Source organism: Heptranchias perlo, chromosome 10 (assembly GCF_035084215.1).
Source record: "Heptranchias perlo isolate sHepPer1 chromosome 10, sHepPer1.hap1, whole genome shotgun sequence".
NCBI lineage: Eukaryota > Metazoa > Chordata > Chondrichthyes > Hexanchiformes > Hexanchidae > Heptranchias > Heptranchias perlo.
In genome coordinates, this window is record NC_090334.1 from 83,240,226 (window position 1) to 83,262,989 (window position 22,764).

The 22,764-nt window shown below is 51.5% G+C and overlaps 1 protein-coding gene across 2 annotated transcripts; it reads right to left on the reverse strand.

Moving 5' to 3' along the window:
• Positions 1-3,251: 3,251 nt before the first annotated feature.
• Positions 3,252-20,369, reverse strand: LOC137326737 (uncharacterized). Of its 2 annotated transcripts, XM_067992106.1 has the most exons (4): positions 19,650-20,369; positions 14,459-14,659; positions 5,180-7,819; positions 3,252-3,589 (listed from the first exon to the last, which is right to left on the reverse strand). In XM_067992106.1, the coding sequence occupies exon 3, from the start codon at positions 7,654-7,656 to the stop codon at positions 5,293-5,295; it is 2,364 nt and encodes a 787-aa protein (XP_067848207.1). In that variant the 5' UTR covers positions 7,657-7,819; positions 14,459-14,659; positions 19,650-20,369; the 3' UTR covers positions 3,252-3,589; positions 5,180-5,292. The 2 variants fall into 2 exon arrangements, with proteins under 2 accessions (XP_067848207.1, XP_067848206.1); XM_067992105.1 differs by lacking the exon at positions 19,650-20,369 and having other exon boundaries at positions 5,160-7,819; positions 14,459-14,923.
• Positions 20,370-22,764: the final 2,395 nt, after the last annotated feature.

Genomic DNA, 22,764 nt, shown 5'->3' on the forward strand with positions numbered 1-22,764 from the left:
GTAGCAATCCTGAGATTACTACCTTTGAGGTCCTACTCTTTAGTTTAACTCCTAACTCCCTAAATTCAGCTTGTAGGACCTCATCCCGTTTTTTACCTATATCGTTGGTACCTATATGCACCAGGACAACTGGCTGTTCACCCTCCCCCTCCAGAATGTCCTGCAGCCGCTCCGAGACATCCCTGACCCTTGCACCAGGGAGGCAACATACCATCCTGGAGTCTCGGTTGCGTCCGCAGAAACGCCTGTCTATTCCCCTTACAATCGAGTCCCCTATCACTATAGCTCTGCCACTCTTTTTCCTGCCCTCCTGTGCAGCAGAGCCAGCCATATCACCCTAAGGATGTCAAGGCCTTAGAGAGGGTGCAGAGGAGATTTACTGGAATAGATCAGGGATGAGGGACTTCAGTTCGGTGGAGAGACTGGAGAAGCTGGGGTTGTTCTCCTTAGAGCAGAGAAGGTTAAGAGGAGATTTGATCGAGGTGTTCAAAATCATGAAGGGTTTTGATAGAGTAAATCAGGAGAAACCAGTGGCAGGAGGGTCGGTAACCAGAGGACACAGATTTAAGGTGATCGGCAAAAGAACCAGAGGGGAGAGAAGATTTTTTACGCAGCGAGTTGTTCTGATCTGGAACGCGCTGCCTGAAAGGGCGGTGGAAGCAGATTCAATAATAACTTTCAAAAAGGGAATTTGATAAATACTTGAAAAGGATAAATTTGCAGGGCTACGGGGAAAGAGCAGGGGGAGTGGGACTGATTGGGCAGCTCTTTCAAAGAGCCGGCACGGGCACGATGGGCCGAATGGCCTCCTTGTATGATTTTCCCGGGGTACAGTTGCACTGTTTCCTCTGGTGGGGGAATCCAGAAGAAAGGGCACCATCAGCAATGCCCCCGTCTGCCAATAGATTGATGAAGCTAACTTACTTTTCCAAAGAGCTGGCACAGACACAGTGGGCTGAGTAGCCTCCTCCTTTTTTCAAAAAATAGGAGCAGGAGTCGGCCACACGAGCCTGTTCCACCCTGCAATCAGATCATGGCTGATCTTCGACCTCAACTCCACTTTCCCGCCCGATCCTCATATCCCTTGATTCCCCTAGAGTCCAAAGATCTAATAATCTCAGCGTTGAATACACTCAATGACTCAGCATCCACAGACCCCTGGGGTAGAGAATTCCAAAGATTCACAACCCTCTGAGTGAAGAAATTCCTCCTCATCTCAGTCTTGAATGGCCGACCCCTTATCCTGAGACTATACCCTCAGTTCAAGACTCTGCAGCCAGGGAAAACATCCTCTCAGTATCTACCCTGTCAATCCCCCTCAGAAACTTGTATGTTTCAATGAGATCACCTCTCATTCTTCTAAACTCCAGAGTACAGGCCCATTCTACATCAATCTCTCTTCATAGGACAACCCTCTCATCTAAGGAATCAATCTAGTGAACCTTCATTGCAACACCTCTAAGGCAAGTACATCCTTCCTTAGGTAAGGAGACCAAAACTACACAGTACTCCAGGTGAGGTCTCACCAAAGCCCTGTACAATTGTAGCAAGACTTCCTTACTCTTGTACTCCAACCCCCCCTTGCAATAAAGGCTAACATGCTATTTGCATATCTAACCCTGCAGCGCTCCCAACAGATGGCCTGACTTGAGACGAGCTAACTCAGCACCGCAACTCATTGGACTCGGTCTCTTCTGGGCTGCAATGCTCAGTAGCACACCACCTGGTGCCTCCATTCACCAGGCCATTGGGGCAGCTGTGGGTGAAGAATTGCACAGTCGCTGCTATGACAACATCCAGGACCAACGTCTCGCTGATGCTGGGTGTTGATGGAAGAAGCAGCGAAACCCTCAGAGACCTTGTTCTCGGTATCAACGAGCAACTCCCACGTTCCCAACAGCCCAGAACCAGCACCTGTTATGATTTGTTCTGGCCTCACTTATGATGAGCTGCTCCCATAGGGTTGCCAACTTTTCCGGATTTAAAAATTAACCTCATGGACACTGCTACGAGCAGCCTGGGAGAGAAATGAATGGATTCAAACACAAGGATGAGAATTTTAAATTTAAGCTATTGGTGGGGTGGGTCTGGGAGCCAATGCAGATCAACGAGGACACGGGTGATGGGTGAACAGGACTTATCGCAGGAGCACTGGCACAAATCGTCCAGAAATCACTGATCTCTGGAGGGGAGACTGAGGGCTGGAGAGAGGCAGCTGTTTCTCCTGAAAAAAAAGGTTGCAAAAAGTGACCGTGGGTAAAGTTTTGGAGATTCTTATTAAAGATAACATCCTGGAGCATCTGGATAGAAATAAATTAATCCATAGAGAGTGTGCAGCTTATGGGAGTTTTATGTTGAATGTAGGTAGAAAATCGAATATAAAATCCAGAAACATAATGGGGAACAGCCCTGAACTTCAATCCTTTATTCCCCGAGTTCTACAGCATCGACGGATGCTGAGAGCTCTCATTTTTCTGCTTGTATTGAAATAAATCCATTCCTGATGACCTGATGAATCAGAGTTCATTAAGTGTTGAAAATGTAGCAGAAAGGATTGATCTCAGCTCATCCAATCAGACAATGCCGTTGGTAAGACTGAGACACTGTGGTAGCTGCAGTGCTGATTAAACCAACCCAGCGTTGGAATCCCAACCTTGACTGATGTCCGTGCTTTGACTGTCTGTTCTCTGAATCTTGCTTTGCTTCTGTAGCTATTTGGAGGGGAATGGGTGACATTACTCTGTAAACATTTAGGAACATGGGAACAAGAAGAGGCCATTCAGCCCCTTGAGCCTGTTCCGGCATTCAATTCATGGCTGATCTGTATCTTAACTCCATTTACCCGCCTTGGTTCCATAACCCTTAAGACCCTTACCCATCAAAAATCTATCAATCTCAGTTTTGAAATTTTCAATTGACCCCCCCAGCCTCAACTGCTTTCTGGGGAAGAGAGTTCCAGATTTCCTGGCCTATATGTGACTCCAGTCCCACACTAACATGGTTGCCCTATGAAGTGGCCTAGCAAGCCACTCCATTGTATCAAACCCTTTACCAGCAGTTCAAGAAGGAGGCTCACCACCACCTTCTCAAGGGCAACTAGGGATGGGCAATAAATGCCGGCCTTGCCAGCGACACCCACATCCCGGGAATGAATAAAAAAACACAAGGGTTTATTGTCACTCTGTTCTGCACTCACTTAACATTCCTTAAGCTAATTGGCTTTTATCTGCGTAATTAAACAGGACCCACAATTCCATGTTAAGAATTGTAATTAAACATCGTTAAACCACAAAACAATTTTACAAACAGTTGTCTATAAGTACAACGTAAGTTCAAGAAATGACACGCAACATTGAAAGTACATTTGGGGTTGGCTCGGTGGTGTCACTTAGTCTGGGAGAGGATGGATGATGTCGAGCTGTGCCGGGAAGCGATGGGCTTTTGATTGGCAGCCATCAGTCGTGGATCAAGTTTGCGATTTCAGCGGTGTGGCTGTGGGTGAGCGTGAATGGACGGATTGAGTCAGGCCACTCTCCTGTGCCTCCTATTGCCCAGTTCCCGGTCGCCAGCTCTTACCAGCCTGGATACTCTGCGGTGAAGAGAAAAGGAGGGCAATCAACTGACAACAGAAGGGCAAAATTCAACATTGACAGGGCGTCTATCGGGCGGTGAAGGATTGGCCGCCCATTATACAGCTGGCCAGATTTTCCTTTCTATTGAAGTTAATGGCAATGAGAATCGGGTGAGGTGCAGAACAGGCAGACGCTCCCCTACTGCCCATTTTACCCTCCCGCTGGTTGAATTTTAGGTTAAGAGTCCCCGAGGCTAAGAGAAATTATAGGTCCCTCAGAGAGTAATGGATAGGCAGGAGATCTCATGCTTATAACCACCAGTAGAACTTGGGATGAGATTTCAGCCTTGAAATCACCCCCAGATCATTTTAATTTGGTTCTGGATCCTTTTATTTGGCAGCAGTACCACGAGAACACCATCACTTCCATGTTACCCATCGATCACACACCATTCTGACTTGGACATACATCGCCGTTCCTTCATCAGTATTGGGTCAAAACCCTGGAACTCCCTTCCTAACAGCACTGTGGGAGAACCTTCAACACACGGACTGCAGCGGTTCAAGAAGGCGGCTCACCACCACCTTCTCAAGGGGCAACTAGGGATGGGCAATAAATGCCGGCCTCGCCAGCGACGCCCAAATCCCAAGAATAAATGTTGAAAAAGCAGCAGTTGCCATGGCAGCCACTGATAGCCAATGGTTTCCGTATCTTTGATACATGACACCCACACTGAAGGTCTGATAGTATAATCCTTACACATTTATTAACCTAAGGAGATGGCGGGAGCAGTTAGTACTGATTCATTCAAGTACAAATTAGATAGATTTCTTACAGAAAATAACATTATATCAGTAATGTGAGACATGACGTGTGGTGGGTAACAGGCTCGGGAGGAACAGGTGACTTTGGACCTATGGTTCCCAGAGCTCTCCACCACTGGGGGTTTTCCTCACCTCATGTCTGGGTCTGTTGGAGACTCATTGATCGAGATTGATTGCTGTGATTAGTCAACAACTCCATCATCATTGTATCATGTGGCTGCCGGGATAGTAGCAGGGGAACTAGACGGACCTTGGTCTTTTATCGTCTAGCAATTGCTATAAGTCAACAATTTATGTACATTGGGTATATGTTGCGAATAGAGGGTGGTGACAGGAAGATTGGGTGTAGGATCAATGGGGGTGGTTTTAACTTTGGGCACTGGTTTAAAATGGGCGAAATCGAATTAAATGGCAATGGAAAGGAAATTCGGGCTGGATGTATAATCGTCCGTTATACACCATCGGCCAAAGTTAAAATTACTCCCAATGTTTCCCTATTTCACTTACTTCCAGGTATCACTCATGTTACTGAGGGCTGGGTGGGGGGGGTGGGGGGGAGATGTTGTGGTGCCCAGGCGCCTGTGCCAAAGGTGGGGGTTGGAAGAATCAGAGGGCGAGGAATCCTTGAGGCCATTTTGCGCAACCACGTAGCTGGTGTGTGAGCGCGATTCTAGCAGAGACAGAAGGAGCAGGTCACCCAACAAACTCATATCTCTAGAGTTCCTAAATTATAGGGAGAACAATAACTTTAAAAAAAACTAACGAAAGAAAGAATTGCTGTACAGGAGCAAAGGTTTCAAACTCGAATGCCAGAAAATGAACTTTCAATGTTCTGCTCCCTCTCCAATCTCACGCTGCAGAACTTTCTTTTGTCTCCTGGCTTGTGTTCCTCGTGTCTATTGTGAGTCCAAAACCTCCGTTGCGGGATGGTTTTCAGGAACACCATTCATGGTCGTTTCTCCAACCAGCTGTTCCACAGCTGCCTGCATAGCCGATTGCACGATACAGGAAGCGGTCTGAACCAGCATCGCCTCCCACGTCTCTGACCTGCGACGGAGGCCGGAGAATTCATCGCCAGGAACCCTGTCGCTCAGTGGGTCAACTCCCCATTCGCAGGGAGCGCTGCATCTCCTGCCTTCTGACAAGTGGTTCCAATCCGCACTTTCGTGGACCTGACATTCACAAGAAGCAGCTTCTTCAGAGCAACTCGAAGGACGGCCTGAGTCACTGCTCGGAGCCGGGGCAGCAGATCCCCGCAGCTCAACATTCATCTCTCCTGATAAACCTCCTCGTCCAATAACTCCCACCGTTGGCCCATTTATGCTTCCTTGGGAACCTAGCACTTGCTCAGCATTGTGTTTCAGGAAGCAGCAGACAGGATTTGAATTCTTACTGCTTAATTTATCAAGATTGGAACTTCCCTGTTTGGTGGACTCCTGGATTGGTGTGTGTTGAGAGTCCTCAATGGACAACAGCTCTGGAAGATGAAGTCCTTCTGTGCTATCTGGCTTTGGCTGTGGGAACGATTGCAATTCAGTTGTGCTTGGGTTACACAAATAACCACTTGCTATTAGGGCAGGTCTAGCCTCGTCAGAACTTTCCATTGCCAGCCCTTGTCTCTCGGTTTCAATCACCATTCCCAAAGTAGCTTGAGTGGACTTCTCCTGCAACAGATCTGCAACTCCAGTTGATGTTTCCTCAGGAAACCCATCAGTCTCCAGGAGATGAGATGGGTTCATCTCTGCTGCACCAATGCCGTGTTGCACTCCCTGTGCTGTCATTTGAAGAGAACACGTCGACAGCTCAAGACCAAAGTCACGCGAGTGCTGGTCGCTCTCTTGCTTGCCCTTGACCGATGTAGCTTGGCCTTTCTCCTCGGAAAACCCTATCTCGTCCTGGACCTTCGCTGGGGGAGTTCCTTTGATGCCCGCCCTTTCCTCCGCCTTCTCATAGGTGGTCTCGGGCTGGCAACTTTTAGAGACACCTGGTGGATGAAGATCTGTGTCCTGATCTCCATTCAGCGGTGGACTCATCATTTCTGGACGCAGGATTTCAGAATCTCTGCCAGCGAGAGTCGTTGGATCTGCAGGTGTCTCGGAGTCTTTACTTGGACTCTCTGCTTTCTTCTTCTTGCCTCTGAACAGCTTTGCGAGCGGAGCTTTTGAGTTGGACGAGGCGCTTACTTCAGAGTCCTGGCAATCCTGCAGCGCTTCGGTCTCTGCACTTTCGACCTGCTGACATTGACGACCCGAGGCGTCAAAGTTCTTCTCTGCGAGACTTCTCCATTCCTTTTTCGATGTCATTAGATGTCTGAAGGATGACCATCCTAGCCCTGTTGATTTTCTTCTCAGCTTGGCTTGGCTGTCCGATCTGGAAATCTCAGGTCCTCCTCCCATTTCAGATGCTTTGAGCTCATCGGCATCCTTGTCGTCTTGATCACTTTGACCAGAACCATCTGACAAGATGAAGCTCCCTTCAAGGTCCGCATTCCTGATCCTCGTCTCAGCAGAGTTACATGTGTCTTCGCTCTGGACTCTACATACATGAGCAGCAACACAACTCTGCTTCTGGGTCTTACCTTCTGTCTCAGGTAGAGTTGCTTGGGGATCGTTCAGAGACCTTCTCATGGCCTCATTCACTCTGCTTTTTCGAGTTTTTCTGACACAGATCAGAGCTTGCCATGTGGCACTTTGCACCCTCGATCCCTTTCGCCGCCTCTCGCTTTTCTGCCTTGGTTCTTTCCCTGATTTTATTTTGCGTTTGACAGGCACCAGGCCATCCCCGTTGTCTTCTTTCTCGGTGCTCCCGTGTGGACCGACCAGTGGTCTATTTGAGTTCAGCGAAGACTGATGGCGGGTTTCTTCATTTTCCTCGCCTATGGACCTTCTTTCTCCACTGCCGCTTCCTGCGTTGTCTTCAAAGGCAGTCTCATCAATCCCTGGGGCCACGACCCATGGCGAGATCTTGGTATTCTCAGAGTGGCCTTTCTTCTCGCTGTCTGCAGCAGTGACTGTTTCGTCATTTTCTTGGAGAACATCACAGGAAGCAACTCCCGCCTGATGCCTCACAACTGCGCCACTTCCGAACTGCCCTGCTTTGCTTGCCTTTGCTTTATTCGTCGTCTTCTTATTTTTCATGAGGAATAACTTGGGTGAACCTCCTTTGGTTAGTTTCCTCACCAAGCCAATTTTACCCTTGCTCTTCGGCTGCAAACAAATGTCACCCTCTTCACCCTGGTGCGAAGGGATTGTCACCTCCATGTTGCTATTTAAGATCTGGCTTGTACCTTGACCACCTGTGCAGCAGTTCGGGACTTCAGTGGTCTTGTTGCGATTAAGGCAACACCATGGGTTCTCTTATCTTCTTCAACAACCCAAGTTAACATGTCTCTGGTGAATGAGTGCTTGCCATTGAATGTGGGATCTGCAAAATATAGCAGGTCACTACAACACATTAGTAAGACAGTTAGCAATCTAGGCACATCAAGATATAATATCATTGAATCTCACAGCCTAGAAGGAGGCCATTCGGCCCATCGAGCCTGTGTCGGCTCTTTGAAAGAGCTGTCCAATTAGTCCCACTCCCCTGCTCTTTCTCCATAGCCCTGCAAATTTCTCCCCTTCAAGTATTTATCCAATTCCCTTTTGAAAGTTATTATTGAAACTGCTTCCACCGCCCTTTCAGGCAGTGCATTCCAAAAATATGTCTCCTCATCTCCCCTCTGGCTCTTTTGCCAATTACCTTAAATCTGTGTCCTCTGGTTACCAACCCTCCTGCTAGTTTCTCCTTATTTACTCTATCGTAACCCTTCAAGATTTTGAACACCTCTATTTAATCTAAACAGTAATTAAACTCTATTATCTAATCCTCTGCCCCCATTCATTATCCAACCTTTATCTACAGTCTCATTCTCAATAATTACCTCTTGCTTTCATCAGCATCATGTCCCTTATCCTTGTAAAGTGCCTGTGCATAGGTTGTCTCAATGACACACAGAGTTTAGCAGGTGAATAGCTCAGTCACATAGACCAGAAGCACACATGGATACGGTAGTGTAGTGATTATATTACTGGACCAATGATCCAGAGGTCTGGACTAATAATCCAGTAGAACATGGCACAGCACGATGGGCTGAATGGCCTCCTTCTGTGCTGCAAGGTTCTATGATTCAACTGGGACTTGAACTCAGTTTAAAAATAATCTGGAAATTAAAAATCTGGGATCAATAAAAGTGACCATGAAAGCTGTCGGATTGTCGTAAAAACCCAACTGGTTCACTAATGTCCTTTAGGGACGGAAACCTAAAATTTCATACTCTTTCATCAGATCATTCCCCATTATGGTGCCTTCATTGTTTTTACATACGTAAAATTTCATGGGAATATACAAATTATTTATCTCCACTAAAGTGGTCTCACTTAGATAAGCGGGTGTTTTGCTTCCCCCAACTCCTGTTAAATAAATCATTTTATCCGTAATTGGTAAGGGGAGGTCGGTAACGGATATGGATGCTCCGGTGTCTACTAGCATTTCACACTGCCTGCCCCCTACTAGTGCTGACACATAGATCCTTCCCTCTTTCTTACCCTTACTAATGGGGGCTGCCGACCGTCAGTTTTGCTGACCTCGGAGGTTCCCTTGTTCCTCCGGTTCGGCTCTGAACATAGGTTGAGATGGGGGTTTACCATGCTTGCTCCAGCATCTCTCTTCTATGTGCCCATATTTATGACAGTAAGCACAGAGTTTTCTATAGTTGTTACTTTTGGCGTGGCTCCGACACTCTTTTGACATGTGTCCGTGTCGGCCACAATTATAACTTACCCCCCCCCCCCCGCCGTGTTAACTGCACTGTTGGCTTAGTCTGACTCCCACACCGGTCTGGGCCTATATGTGACTCCAGACCTAGCAAACCACCACCTGAGGGCAACTAGGGATGGGCAATAAATGTCGGTGATGCCCACATCCTGAGAATGAATAATAATACCAATAAAATAAAAATTCCAATCCTGCTCTGTCCTGAGGTTAGTTATAATCAGCAGTAGGGGAAGCTACAACCAGCTTCGATGCCGCTGGGCTCGGGAGAGGATAAAACTTTGAGGTTTTCCACTCCTGGTCTCAACGATCTCTGCTGGAAATGTGTGTACTTTGGTTGAGGACAGGACATGACTCTACAGTGATGGACCCTACAGTCAAATAGTCCGTCAACATTCAGTATTGAGGCTCATCCATAAATAAATGTTAATTGGGTGAGGAGCTGGTGCCCATGGAACTGAGGGGAGGGGAGGAAGGTTCAAAAGAAGGAGTTTGTTCATGGTAATATTTTGGATGTAATGATATCAATCCAGGTGTGTCTAGTTTTATTGCCTGTATGCTCGTAATGGAGTGGGTAAGACAGCTATTAATGTGAATGTGATTAACGGGACTGCGGAGGAAGAGTAAGGGTCTGTTCAAGGCTGTCGATCAATTCAGTGATAGTGGACGTCACCCCTCATGGCGCCAGTAGCTCAGAAACCTCAGCGTGGCTGCAGCGAGAATTTACCACTGGACAGAAACATTGACACTTCACAGGCATGGACACTGACCGTCATTAGCCGCGTCTGGCAGGGACGCGGGGCACTGATGAACTCAGCGATTAATCCACACCCCAAACCCTCTGCCTCTGGTCTTACTCCCAGTTCTGACCACCTTGGCTGGACAGTGGACCTCCCGGCCTTAATTCCTCGTGTCCCACTTGACATTGTGACCTCGCCCCTTTCTTTCAGAAGCCCCTTTGAAAACTTCTTGTACACCGTCCACTGCGTTTTCAGCTCCCCCACCCGAATGTCTCGTCTACAATCCCCATCTCCCCTCTGTAAAACACTGAGTTCATGAGGAGGAGGGAGAAACAGTATAAATACAGAAGAATAAACAGCTTTACAAGAGACGAGGAAAAGTCAGCCGGATGGGTTTGAAATATAATTTGAGTGCAGCCTCCCTCTGCTGGTTGGGTCTGAATTCACTCCAGATGCAGGAGTTTACAGTTCGCCCCCAGAGTCTCAGTGCAATTCATTAAACGCCGAGGTGTTTAAATTGCTTTGAATCCATTAACACTGTCACAGGAGAACTGAGATGTGCCTACTGCTCCTGCTGGGCACCGAATGGAAAAAGTTAACTACCAAGTTCAACTTTGTAATCGGAATATGGAAATACTTCTGAGATCTTTGGGAATTAATAGGAGAGGATTTCACAGTGAAAGTGGTTCTAAAGGAGTCTTGTCCCTGTATGAGGGAGGTCAGGTGAATAGAACAGTCCTGACTAGAAAAACAGCAATAATGGAACAGGTGAAAGAAGGTCACAGCACTTTATCGTAGAATCATAGAATCGTACAGCACAGAAGGAGGTCATTCGGCCCATCGTGCCTGTGCCGGCTCTTTGAAAGAGCTATCTAATTAGTCCCATTCCCCTGCTCTTTCCCCACAGCCCTGCAAATTTTTTCCCCTTTAAGTATTTATCCAATTCCCATTTTGAAAGTTATTATTGAATCTGCTTCCACCGCCCTTTCAGGCAGCGCATTCCAGATCATCACAACTTGCTGCATAAAAAAAATTTCTCCTCATCTCCCCTCTGGCTCTTTTGCCAATTACCTTAAATCTGTCTCCTCAGGTTACCGACCCTTCTGCCACTGGAAGCCGTTTCTCCCCATTTACTCTATCACAACCCTTCACGATTTTGAACACCTCTATCAAATCTCCTTCTCTGCTCTGAGGAGAACAACCCCAGATTCTCAAGTTCCTCCACGTAACTGAAGTCCCTCATCCCTGGTACCATTCCAGCTAACCATTATGGAGTGAGCCTGGGCTCAGCATCAGCTTTCCCATCTCTGAGGCAGAAGGTTATGGGTTCGAGCTTCAGTCTAGACAGCCCCGGCGAGTGGAGATGAGAGTAATGGGGGGGTAATTTTGACTTTGGGCAAGAGTGTAGAAGTTGAGATATCGGTTCAGCTGCCCGTTTGATTTTAATTTCCGTTGACTTCAGTAGAAATGAAAATGAGGAGCGATGTATAACAGGTGGCTCCATCGATACCGCCCAAAGTCAAAATTAACCCCCTCAATGCTGAGTTGACATCCAGCGGGATACTCGCCTCTGATGGGAGCGGATTAGGGTAACACCCCCCCCCATTAACCACCCCCCTCTGCCCATTAGGCTAACGACCTGGCCACGTTAAAAGCGGTCTTCATTACGGAAAGAGCTCAAAGTACGATCAGCTGGTTGTAAAAGCAGTGGAATAAATAGGTTGCCCCCTGTGCTACTCGGCATGGAAGAGAACTAATGTTTGCTATGGGTGGCGGTGCCCCTTTAAAGATACGAGAGTGCACAGGACCAGCAACATCTATCCAAGTTCATCCAACCAGTCCCATGTTCAGAAAACTACTTGTCCCCCTCTCTCTCTAATACCCCTCCATCAAGGTGCTGTCAATCGAGCTCCCTCTTCAATTTGCTGACAATGGGAATATAGAGGTTTGATTTAGCCGGGACATCTCCGAGTGAAGTAATCGAGAGGCGTTTAGGAACATAGGAACAGGAGTAGGCCATTCAGCCCCTCGTGCCTTCTCCGCCATTTGATAAGATCATGGCTGATCTGTGATCTAACTCCATCTACCTGCCTTTGGCCCATATCCCTTAATACCTTTGGTTGCCAAAAAGCTATCTATCTCACATTTAAATTTAGCAATTGAGCTAGTATCAATTGCCGTTTGCGGAAGAGAGTTCCAAACTTCTACCACCCTTTGTGTGTAGAAGTGTTTTCTAATCTCACTCCTGAAAGGTCTGGCTCTAATTTTTAGACTGTGCCCCCTACTCCTAAAATCCCCAACCAGCGGAAATAGTTTCTCTCTATCCACCCTATCCGTTCCCCTTAATATCGTATAAACTTCGATCAGATCACCCCTTAACCTTCGAAACTCCAGAGAATACAACCCCATCCTACAAGAGACTTCTGGTTAATATTCCCGTGCCTTTACACAGTGCCTCTAACACCGAGCATGTCTTGGGTACACACTGATGCCAGGTTTGGCACCATGCCAGATGCTGGTATCACAGGTCTCTGGTATTTACACCAGGGCATATTTGAGAAATCCCTGCTCTGGTTTTTAAAACATTCTTTGACATGTATGATCAAGGATACCCTGGCTCGGTTGAATTATTTTAAAAAATTGTTTCAGAGTTCCTATTGGTTTCTTAGTTGCTGCCCCCAACCTCCCCTGCAATATCCATAGATCTCTCAACTGTTAGATTCTCACCTGTGTACCATCCCCAGAAACTTTTCAAACACTCACACACCAGCAGAATTAACACTGAACAGTCCATTGCCATACTCATTGTACAGAGGTGAGAGAAAGACAGAGAGTGAGATAGTGAGAGAGGGGGAACAGGGACTGAGAGATGGAGAAATACAAAGAACAGACACAGCAAGAGATAGAGAGTGAGATAGAGAGAGGGAACAGACACAGCAAGAGACAGAGAGTGAGATAGAGAGAGAAAGGGAACAGACACAGCAAGAGACAGAGAGTGAGATAGAGAGAGAAAGGGAACAGACACAGCAAGAGACAGAGAGTGAGATAGAGAGAGAAAGGGAACAGACACAGCAAGAGATAGAGAGTGAGATAGAGAGAGGGAACAGACACAGCAAGAGATAGAGAGTGAGATAGAGAGAGAAAGGGAACAGACACAGCAAGAGACAGAGAGTGAGATAGAGAGAGAAAGGGAACAGACACAGCAAGAGACAGAGTGAGATAGAGAGAGGGAACAGACACAGCAAGAGACAGAGTGAGATAGAGAGAGAAAGGGAACAGACACAGCAAGAGATAGAGAGTGAGATAGAGAGAGAAAGGGAACAGACACAGCAAGGGACAGAGAGTGAGATAGAGAGAGAAAGGGAACAGACACAGCAAGAGACAGAGTGAGATAGAGAGAGGGAACAGACACAGCAAGAGACAGAGAGTGAGATAGAGAGAGAAAGGGAACAGACACAGCAAGAGATAGAGAGTGAGATAGAGAGAGAAAGGGAACAGACACAGCAAGGGACAGAGAGTGAGATAGAGAGAGAAAGGGAACAGACACAGCAAGAGAGAGTGAGATAGAGAGAGGGAACAGACACAGCAAGAGACAGAGAGTGAGATAGAGAGAGAAAGGGAACAGACACAGCAAGGGACAGAGAGTGAGATAGAGAGAGAAAGGGAACAGACACGGCAAGAGACAGAGTGAGATGGAGAGATACAGAGACAGACGCAGCAAGATTCAGAGAGTGAGATAGAGAGAGGGAACAGCGACTGAGAGAGACAGAGAGTGAGATAGAGAGATCCAGAGGGAACAGACACAGCAAGAGACAGAGAGAAGAAAAAATAGACATATAAAGAGAAATAGAGATAGAAATGAATAGGCAGTGTGAGAGACACAAACACACACATACTCAGAGAGAATGAGAGATTAACTGTATCTATGAGATAGAGACAAACAGAGACATAAAAAAGACCCATAGTGACACATGGAGACTATAGATAGATAATCCAGATTTCTGATGAGGAATTATACTTACATGTTTTAGTGAGACAGGTATATAAAAATACTGTATATATAAATGAAATGAGAGAATGTATATAAAGAGAATACATAGAGAATATATAGAAAAAGAATATATATAGAACTGTACCCAGAGAATATCTGTAAAAAGAATGTATATGTAAAAAATGCATATACATAGAATGTATATATAGACTGTAAATAGAGAGAGCACATAAAAAGAACACATAACACAGAGAATGTATATATAACGATTATATAGAGAATGCACGTATATATAGACTGTATAGAGAATATAGATATAGAATCTAGATACATAAAGTATATAAAGGGACTATATATAGACACAGAATGTATATAATGTATATATAATATAAACAAAGCACAGAGAAATGAGAACTATATACATATATATATATATCTATATCTATATATACACACACACACACACACGTTACCGATTTAGTTAGACATTTGATATTTTCAAACACAGTTGTAACTCACCGTACACCCTGGTCCTCACAGTGAGTAGCCCGTTCTCACACTGATCTCAACACAGCTCGGACGTTCACTTTTGATGCTGTTCGGCTCCTTCAATAGGAATAAACTCCCACTCTCCCCCCGATGGCAGAGAAGCAGCTTCGAAACCCATAGCAACCATGTGTGACGGACAGCAACAAGCAGCATGCTGTTGCTCAAAGCTTCCTGTATTATTATTAATATTAATATTAAATGAGCCAGCAGATGCCTCATTTACTATTCACTGATTACCAGGGGATCTGTGCTTTCGGAATACAACTCTGACGATTTAAGAGCAAATTATCTTGATGCATGAGTGGTCTATTTAGAATTAATGAGCATGATCATGAATAGAAGTTCCATTAGATATGATCTGTACAGTGGATGATTTCAGGCCTGTCATCTAGCATTAAATTAATTACTAGGTTATTTTCATACTCTGCTAACACATTTTCCCCTCTTATTGGGTTCCCCCCCTCCCCTGAAGGTGCTGACTCTCCCCCCCCCCCCCTCCCTCCCCTGAAGGTGCTGACTCTCCCCCCCCCCCCCCTCCCCTGAAGGTGCTGACTCTCCCCCCCCCCCCTCCCCTGAAGGTGCTGACTCTCTCCCCCTCCCCTGAAGGTGCTGACTCTCTCCCCCTCCCCTGAAGGTGCTGACTCTCCCCCCCCCCCCCCTCCCCTGAAGGTGCTGACTCTCTCCCCCTCCCCTGAAGGTGCTGACTCTCCCCCCCCCCCCCTCCCCTGAAGGTGCTGACTCTCCCCCCCCCCCCTCCCCTGAAGGTGCTGACTCTCCCCCCCCCTCCCCTGAAGGTGCTGACTCTCCCCCCCTCCCCTGAAGGTGCTGACTCTCTCCCCCTCCCCTGAAGGTGCTGACTCTCTCCCCCTCCCCTGAAGGTGCTGACTCTCTCCCCCCCCTCTCCCCTGAAGGTGCTGACTCTCTCCCCCCCCTCTCCCCTGAAGGTGCTGACTCTCCCCCCCTCCCCCTCCCCTGAAGGTGCTGACTCTCCCCCCCTCCCCCTCCCCTGAAGGTGCTGACTCTCCCCCCCCCCCCTCCCCTGAAGGTGCTGACTCTCCCCCCCCCCCCCCCCCTCTCCCCTGAAGGTGCTGACTCTCTTCCCCCCCCCCCCCTCCCCTGAAGGTGCTGACTCTCCCCCCCCCTCCCCCTCCCCTGAAGGTGCTGACTCTCCACCCCCCCTCTCCCCTGAAGGTGCTGACTCTCCCCCCCCCTCCCCCTCCCCTGAAGGTGCTGACTCTCTCCCCCCCCTCTCCCCTGAAGGTGCTGACTCTCCCCCCCCCCCCTCCCCTGAAGGTGCTGACTCTCTCCCCCCCCTCTCCCCTGAAGGTGCTGACTCTCCCCCCCCCTCCCCCTCCCCTGAAGGTGCTGACTCTCTCCCCCCCCCTCTCCCCTGAAGGTGCTGACTCTCCCCCCCCCCCTCTCCCCTGAAGGTGCTGACTCTCCCCCCCCCCCCCCTCCCCTGAAGGTGCTGACTCTCTCCCCCCCTCTCCCCTGAAGGTGCTGACTCTCCCCCCCCCCCCCCCCTCCCCTGAAGGTGCTGACTCTCTCCCCCCCCTCTCCCCTGAAGGTGCTGACTCTCCCCCCCCCTCCCCTGAAGGTGCTGACTCTCCCCCCCCCCCCACTCCCCTGAAGGTGCTGACTCTCCCCACCCCCCCCCTCTCCTCTGAAGGTGCTGACTCTCTCCCCCCCCCACTCCCCTGAAGGTGCTGACTCTACCCCCCCCTCTCCCCTGAAGGTGCTGACTCTCTCCCCCCTCTCCCCTGAAGGTGCTGACTCTCCCCCCCTCCCCTGAAGGTGCTGACTCTCTCCCCCCTCTCCCCTGAAGGTGCTGACTCTCTCCCCCTCCCCTGAAGGTGCTGACTCTCTCCCCCCCCTCTCCCCTGAAGGTGCTGACTCTCCCCCTCCCTCCCCTGAAGGTGCTGACTCTCTCCCCCTCCCCTGAAGGTGCTGACTCTCCCCCCCCCCCCTCCCCTGAAGGTGCTGACTCTCCCCCCCCCCCCCCCCTCCCCTGAAGGTGCTGACTCTCCCCACCCCCCCTCTCCTCTGAAGGTGCTGACTCTCTCCCCCCCCTCTCCCCTGAAGGTGCTGACTCTTCCCCCCCCTCTCCCCTGAAGGTGCTGACTCTCCCCCCCCCCTCTCCCCTGAAGGTGCTGACTCTCCCCCCCCCCTCTCCCCTGAAGGTGCTGACTCTCCCCCCCCCCCCTCCCCTGAAGGTGCTGACTCTCCCCCCCCCTCTCCCCTGAAGGTGCTGACTCTCCCCCCCCCTCCCCTGAAGGTGCTGACTCTCCCCACCCCCCCCCTCCCCTGAAGGTGCTGACTCTCTCCCCCCTCTCCCCTGAAGGTGCTGACTCTCCCCCCCCCTCCCCTGAAGGTGCTGACTCTCCCCCCCCCCTCCCCTGAAGGTGCTGACTCTCCCCCCCCCCTCTCCCCTGAAGGTGCTGACTCTCCCCCCCCTCTCCCCTGAAGGTGCTGACTCTCTCCCCCCTCCCCTGAAGGAGCTGACTCTCTCCCTCCCCCCCCCCCCCGAAGGTGCTGACTCTCTCTCCCCCGCCCCCCCCCGAAGGTGCTGACTCTCTCCCCCCCCCCTGAAGGTGCTGACTCTCTCCCCCTCCCCTGAATGTGCTGACTCTCTCTCTCCCCTCTCGGAGCCGACTCTCTCTCCCCCTCCCCTAAAGGTGCTGACTCTCTCCCTCCCCCCCCCCCCCCGAAGGTGCTGACTCTCTCCCCCTCCCCTGAAGGTGCTGACTCTCTCCCTCCCCCCCTCCCCTGAAGGTGCTGACTCTCCCCCCCCCCCCCTCCCCTGAAGGTGCTGACTCTCCCCCCCCCCCCTCCCCTGAAGGTGCTGACTCTCCCCCCCCCTCCCCTGAAGGTGCTGACTCTCCCCCCCTCCCCTGAAGGTGCTGACTCTCTCCCCCTCCCCTGAAGGTGCTGACTCTCTCCCCCTCCCCTGAAGGTGCTGACTCTCTCCCCCCCCTCTCCCCTGAAGGTGCTGACTCTCTCCCCCCCCTCTCCCCTGAAGGTGCTGACTCTCCCCCCCTCCCCCTCCCCTGAAGGTGCTGACTCTCCCCCCCCCCCCTCCCCTGAAGGTGCTGACTCTCCCCCCCCCCCCCCCCTCTCCCCTGAAGGTGCTGACTCTCTTCCCCCCCCCCCCCCTCCCCTGAAGGTGCTGACTCTCCACCCCCCCTCTCCCCTGAAGGTGCTGACTCTCCCCCCCCCTCCCCCTCCCCTGAAGGTGCTGACTCTCTCCCCCCCCTCTCCCCTGAAGGTGCTGACTCTCCCCCCCCCCCTCCCCTGAAGGTGCTGACTCTCTCCCCCCCCTCTCCCCTGAAGGTGCTGACTCTCCCCCCCCCTCCCCCTCCCCTGAAGGTGCTGACTCTCTCCCCCCCCTCTCCCCTGAAGGTGCTGACTCTCCCCCCCCCTCTCCCCTGAAGGTGCCGACTCTCCCCCCCCCCCCCTCCCCTGAAGGTGCTGACTCTCTCCCCCCCCTCTCCCCTGAAGGTGCTGACTCTCCCCCCCCCCCCCTCCCCTGAAGGTGCTGACTCTCTCCCCCCCCTCTCCCCTGAAGGTGCTGACTCTCCCCCCCCCTCCCCTGAAGGTGCTGACTCTCCCCCCCCCCCCACTCCCCTGAAGGTGCTGACTCTCCCCACCCCCCCCCTCTCCTCTGAAGGTGCTGACTCTCTCCCCCCCCCACTCCCCTGAAGGTGCTGACTCTACCCCCCCCTCTCCCCTGAAGGTGCTGACTCTCTCCCCCCTCTCCCCTGAAGGTGCTGACTCTCTCCCCCTCCCCTGAAGGTGCTGACTCTCTCCCCCCCCTCTCCCCTGAAGGTGCTGACTCTCCCCCTCCCTCCCCTGAAGGTGCTGACTCTCCCCCCCCTCCCCCTCCCCTGAAGGTGCTGACTCTCCCCCCCCCCCCTCCCCTGAAGGTGCTGACTCTCCCCCCCCCCCCCCCCCTCCCCTGAAGGTGCTGACTCTCCCCACCCCCCCTCTCCTCTGAAGGTGCTGACTCTCTCCCCCCCCTCTCCCCTGAAGGTGCTGACTCTCTCCCCCTCCCCTGAAGGTGCTGACTCTCTCCCCCCCCTCTCCCCTGAAGGTGCTGACTCTCCCCCTCCCTCCCCTGAAGGTGCTGACTCTCTCCCCCTCCCCTGAAGGTGCTGACTCTCCCCCCCCCCCTCCCCTGAAGGTGCTGACTCTCCCCCCCCCCCCCCCCTCCCCTGAAGGTGCTGACTCTCCCCACCCCCCCTCTCCTCTGAAGGTGCTGACTCTTCCCCCCCCTCTCCCCTGAAGGTGCTGACTCTCCCCCCCCCTCTCCCCTGAAGGTGCTGACTCTCCCCCCCCCTCCCCTGAAGGTGCTGACTCTCCCCACCCCCCCCCTCCCCTGAAGGTGCTGACTCTCTCCCCCCTCTCCCCTGAAGGTGCTGACTCTCCCCCCCCCTCCCCTGAAGGTGCTGACTCTCCCCCCCCCCCTCCCCTGAAGGTGCTGACTCTCCCCCCCCCTCTCCCCTGAAGGTGCTGACTCTCCCCCCCCTCTCCCCTGAAGGTGCTGACTCTCTCCCCCCTCCCCTGAAGGTGCTGACTCTCTCCCCCCTCCCCTGAAGGAGCTGACTCTCTCCCTCCCCCCCCCCCCGAAGGTGCTGACTCTCCCCCTCCCCCCCCCCCGAAGGTGCTGACTCTCCCCCCCCCCCCCCCCGAAGGTGCTGACTCTCTCTCTCTCCCCCCCCCCCGAAGGTGCTGACTCTCTCTCCCCCGCCCCCCCCCGAAGGTGCTGACTCTCTCCCCCTCCCCTGAAGGTGCTGACTCTCTCCCCCTCCCCTGAAGGTGCTGACTCTCTCCCCCTCCCCTGAATGTGCTGACTCTCTCTCTCCCCTCTCGGAGCCGACTCTCTCTCCCCCTCCCCTAAAGGTGCTGACTCTCTCCCTCCCCCCCCCCCGAAGGTGCTGACTCTCTCCCCCTCCCCTGAATGTGCTGACTCTCTCCCCCTCCCCTGAATGTGCTGACTCTCTCCCCCTCCCCTGAAGGTGCTGACTCTCTCCCCCTCCCCTGAATGTGCTGACTCTCTCCCCCTCCCCTGAAGGTGCTGACTCTCTCCCCCTCCCCTGAAGGTGCTGACTCTCTCCCCCTCCCCTGAAGGTGCTGACTCTCTATCTCTTGGTGAGACAATCACCTAGTTGGAAAGTTACAGGAGGAGGAGGCATCGATACTTGGTTGCTATACTTTTGCCGTGTTTGAAGTTCGGCGCAAGCAGTTGAGTGAGGAAGGCAGACGGTGGTGGGTCAGACCTGTATCACTGGACAGTCACACTCTCCGCAGACAAACTCGCTTCTCAACATTCTGGTGAATCTCACCACCTTATTGATGAAAATATGCAAAATCACACAAATTAAAATCTGTTAATTAGATGCTGTTTAAGTCTCGGATATGCTGGTTGTGTTATGTAACTTTGTGTTCTGTACAGTAAGTGTAAACCCCCCCCGCCAAAATCATCTTAAGTTGCTTTGCTGAAAAACTCCTTTCCAAACTATGCAAGAACCAGTTGCTTTATCACATTTCGGAAACATCCCAAAAGCACCTCGTGTTCAAAGAATTTGCTCGAAATACAGTGACTACTGACGTGTAGGAAAATGTGGCAGCCATTCAGCGCACAGCAAGATCCCAGCACTTGGACGAATGACCAGTTCATCTGCTTCTGGTGATGTTCCTTACGAACATACAAAAAAAAAGAGAACAAGATAAAACCTATCAAGCCTGCCCCACTCAGTCAATGGGGTGACATTATACACAGTTCACTTAACCCGAACCACACTTTCTCACGAGAGACAAAAAAGAAAGAAGAAAATTGCAACTCGGAGTTGGAGAGAATATCATGTTAGCTGATATTGTTAACGGTTCCCTCTCCTCGGGTACTGTCCCCCTCCCCTTCAAATCTGCCCTCATCACCCCCCTCCTCAACAACCCACCCATTACCCCTCTGTCCCTGTAAACTACCGCCCCATCTCCAACCTCCCTTTCCTCTCCAAAGTCCTCGGACGTGTCGACGCCTCCCAAATCCGTGCCCATCTTTCCCGCAACTCCACGTTTGATCGTCTCCAATCAGGTTTCCGCCCCTGCCTAAGTGACTGTACCGTGGTAAACTATCCCTCCTCATCCTTCTCCACCTCTGTGCAACCTTTGACATGGTTGGCCACACCATCCTCCATTTCCTTTGCCCCATCGTTGGGGGCTATGCCTTCAGCCGGCTTGGCCCCAAGCTCTGAAATTCCCTCCCTAGACCTCTCAATACCCTCCTTAAAACCTACCTCTTTGACTAACCTTTTGGTCACCTGTCCTAATGTCTCCTTATTTGGCTCGGTGTCAATTTTTTATCCTGTGAAGCGCCATTGGAATTTTTAATTAAGTTAAAGGTGCTCTATAAATGTAAGCTGTAGAAATTTGCTAAAAGCATATCCTGAGAAGCTGCAGATCACAGTTGCCCATTATCCCTCTCTCAAGATCAGCCTCGACCCTTCACTCTCAGTCAGAAGGTCGTTGGTTCAGCAAGGACTGAGGGAGTCCTGCACTGTAGGACTGCAGCGCTGGGCCGAGGGAGTCCTGCACCGTAGGACTGCAGCGCAGGGCCGAGGGAGTCCTGCACCGTAGGACTGCAGCGCAGGGCCGAGGGAGTCCTGCACCGTAGGACCGCAGCGCAGGACCGAGGGAGTCCTGCACCGTAGGACCGCAGCGCAGGACCGAGGGAGTCCTGCACCGTAGGACCGCAGCGCAGGACCGAGGGAGTCCTGCACCGTAGGACCGCAGCGCAGGACCGAGGGAGTCCTGCACCGTAGGACCGCAGCGCAGGACCGAGGGAGTCCTGCACCGTAGGACCGCAGCGCAGGACCGAGGGAGTCCTGCACCGTAGGACCGCAGCGCAGGACCGAGGGAGTCCTGCACCGTAGGACCGCAGCGCAGGACCGAGGGAGTCCTGCACCGTAGGACCGCAGCGCAGGACCGAGGGAGTCCTGCACCGTAGGACCGCAGCGCAGGACCGAGGGAGTCCTGCACCGTAGGACCGCAGCGCAGGACCGAGGGAGTCCTGCACCGTAGGACCGCAGCGCAGGACCGAGGGAGTCCTGCACCGTAGGACCGCAGCGCAGGACCGAGGGAGTCCTGCACCGTAGGACCGCAGCGCAGGACCGAGGGAGTCCTGCACCGTAGGACCGCAGCGCAGGACCGAGGGAGTCCTGCACCGTAGGACCGCAGCGCAGGACCGAGGGAGTCCTGCACCGTTGGACCGCAGCGCAGGACCGAGGGAGTCCTGCACTGTCGGATTTCAGTGCTGCTCAGAACTTGGCCCAAAACAAACTGGCCAAAGGAATGTTGACCAGGACACCAGGGAGACTCCCTTCACTCACCATCGAATAATGCCACTCAATCTTTAATATTGGCCTTGGAGGGGGTGCAGCACAGATTCACCAGAATGATACCAGGCCTAAAAGGGTTAAATTATGAGGACAGGTTTCGTAGACTAGGCTTGTGTTCCCTCGAGTATATAAAAATTAAGGAATGATCTAATTGAAGTATTTAGGATGATTAAATGATTTGATTGGGTAGATAGGGAGAAACTATTTCCTCAGGTGGGAGATTCTTAGAACAAGGGGGTGTAACCTAGAGCCAGGTCGTTCAGGGGTGATGTCAGGAAGCACTTCTTCACACAAAGGGGAGTGGAAATCTGGAACTCTCTCCCCCAAAAATACTGTTGAAGCTGGGGGTCAATTGAAAATTTCAAAATTGAGATTGATAGATTTTTGGTAGGTAAGGGTATTAAGGGTTACGGCACCAAGATGGGTAGATGGAGTTAAGGTACAGATCAGCCGTGATCGAATTCAGTGGCAGAACAGGCTTGCAGGGCTGAATGGCCTCCTCCTGCTCCTATGTACAGATCAGCTATGATCTAATTGAATAACGGAACAGGCTAGAGGGGTTGAATGGTCTACTGTTCTTATATTCCTAAGGCTGCAGGTTAAAGTTGAGGTCAGGGTTGGTCACCCTGCCTGACAACGTCACAAACTCAAATTCTGAAACTTGGCAACTCTGCCTCAGTTACAGAGCCAATCATTCCCAGTCTTATTTCTGCTCCGATGTTAAAGACTGCACCACAGTCTTGCCCTGATCATTTACAACGACAATCATAAGCACCTAAACCGCAGCCTCAACCAGACCTCTGGAACCAGAGCCCCGTAAAGGCCATACCCCACACCCCAGTCATACAGAGTCATGTCCCACATCACCATGGATCACAGTAC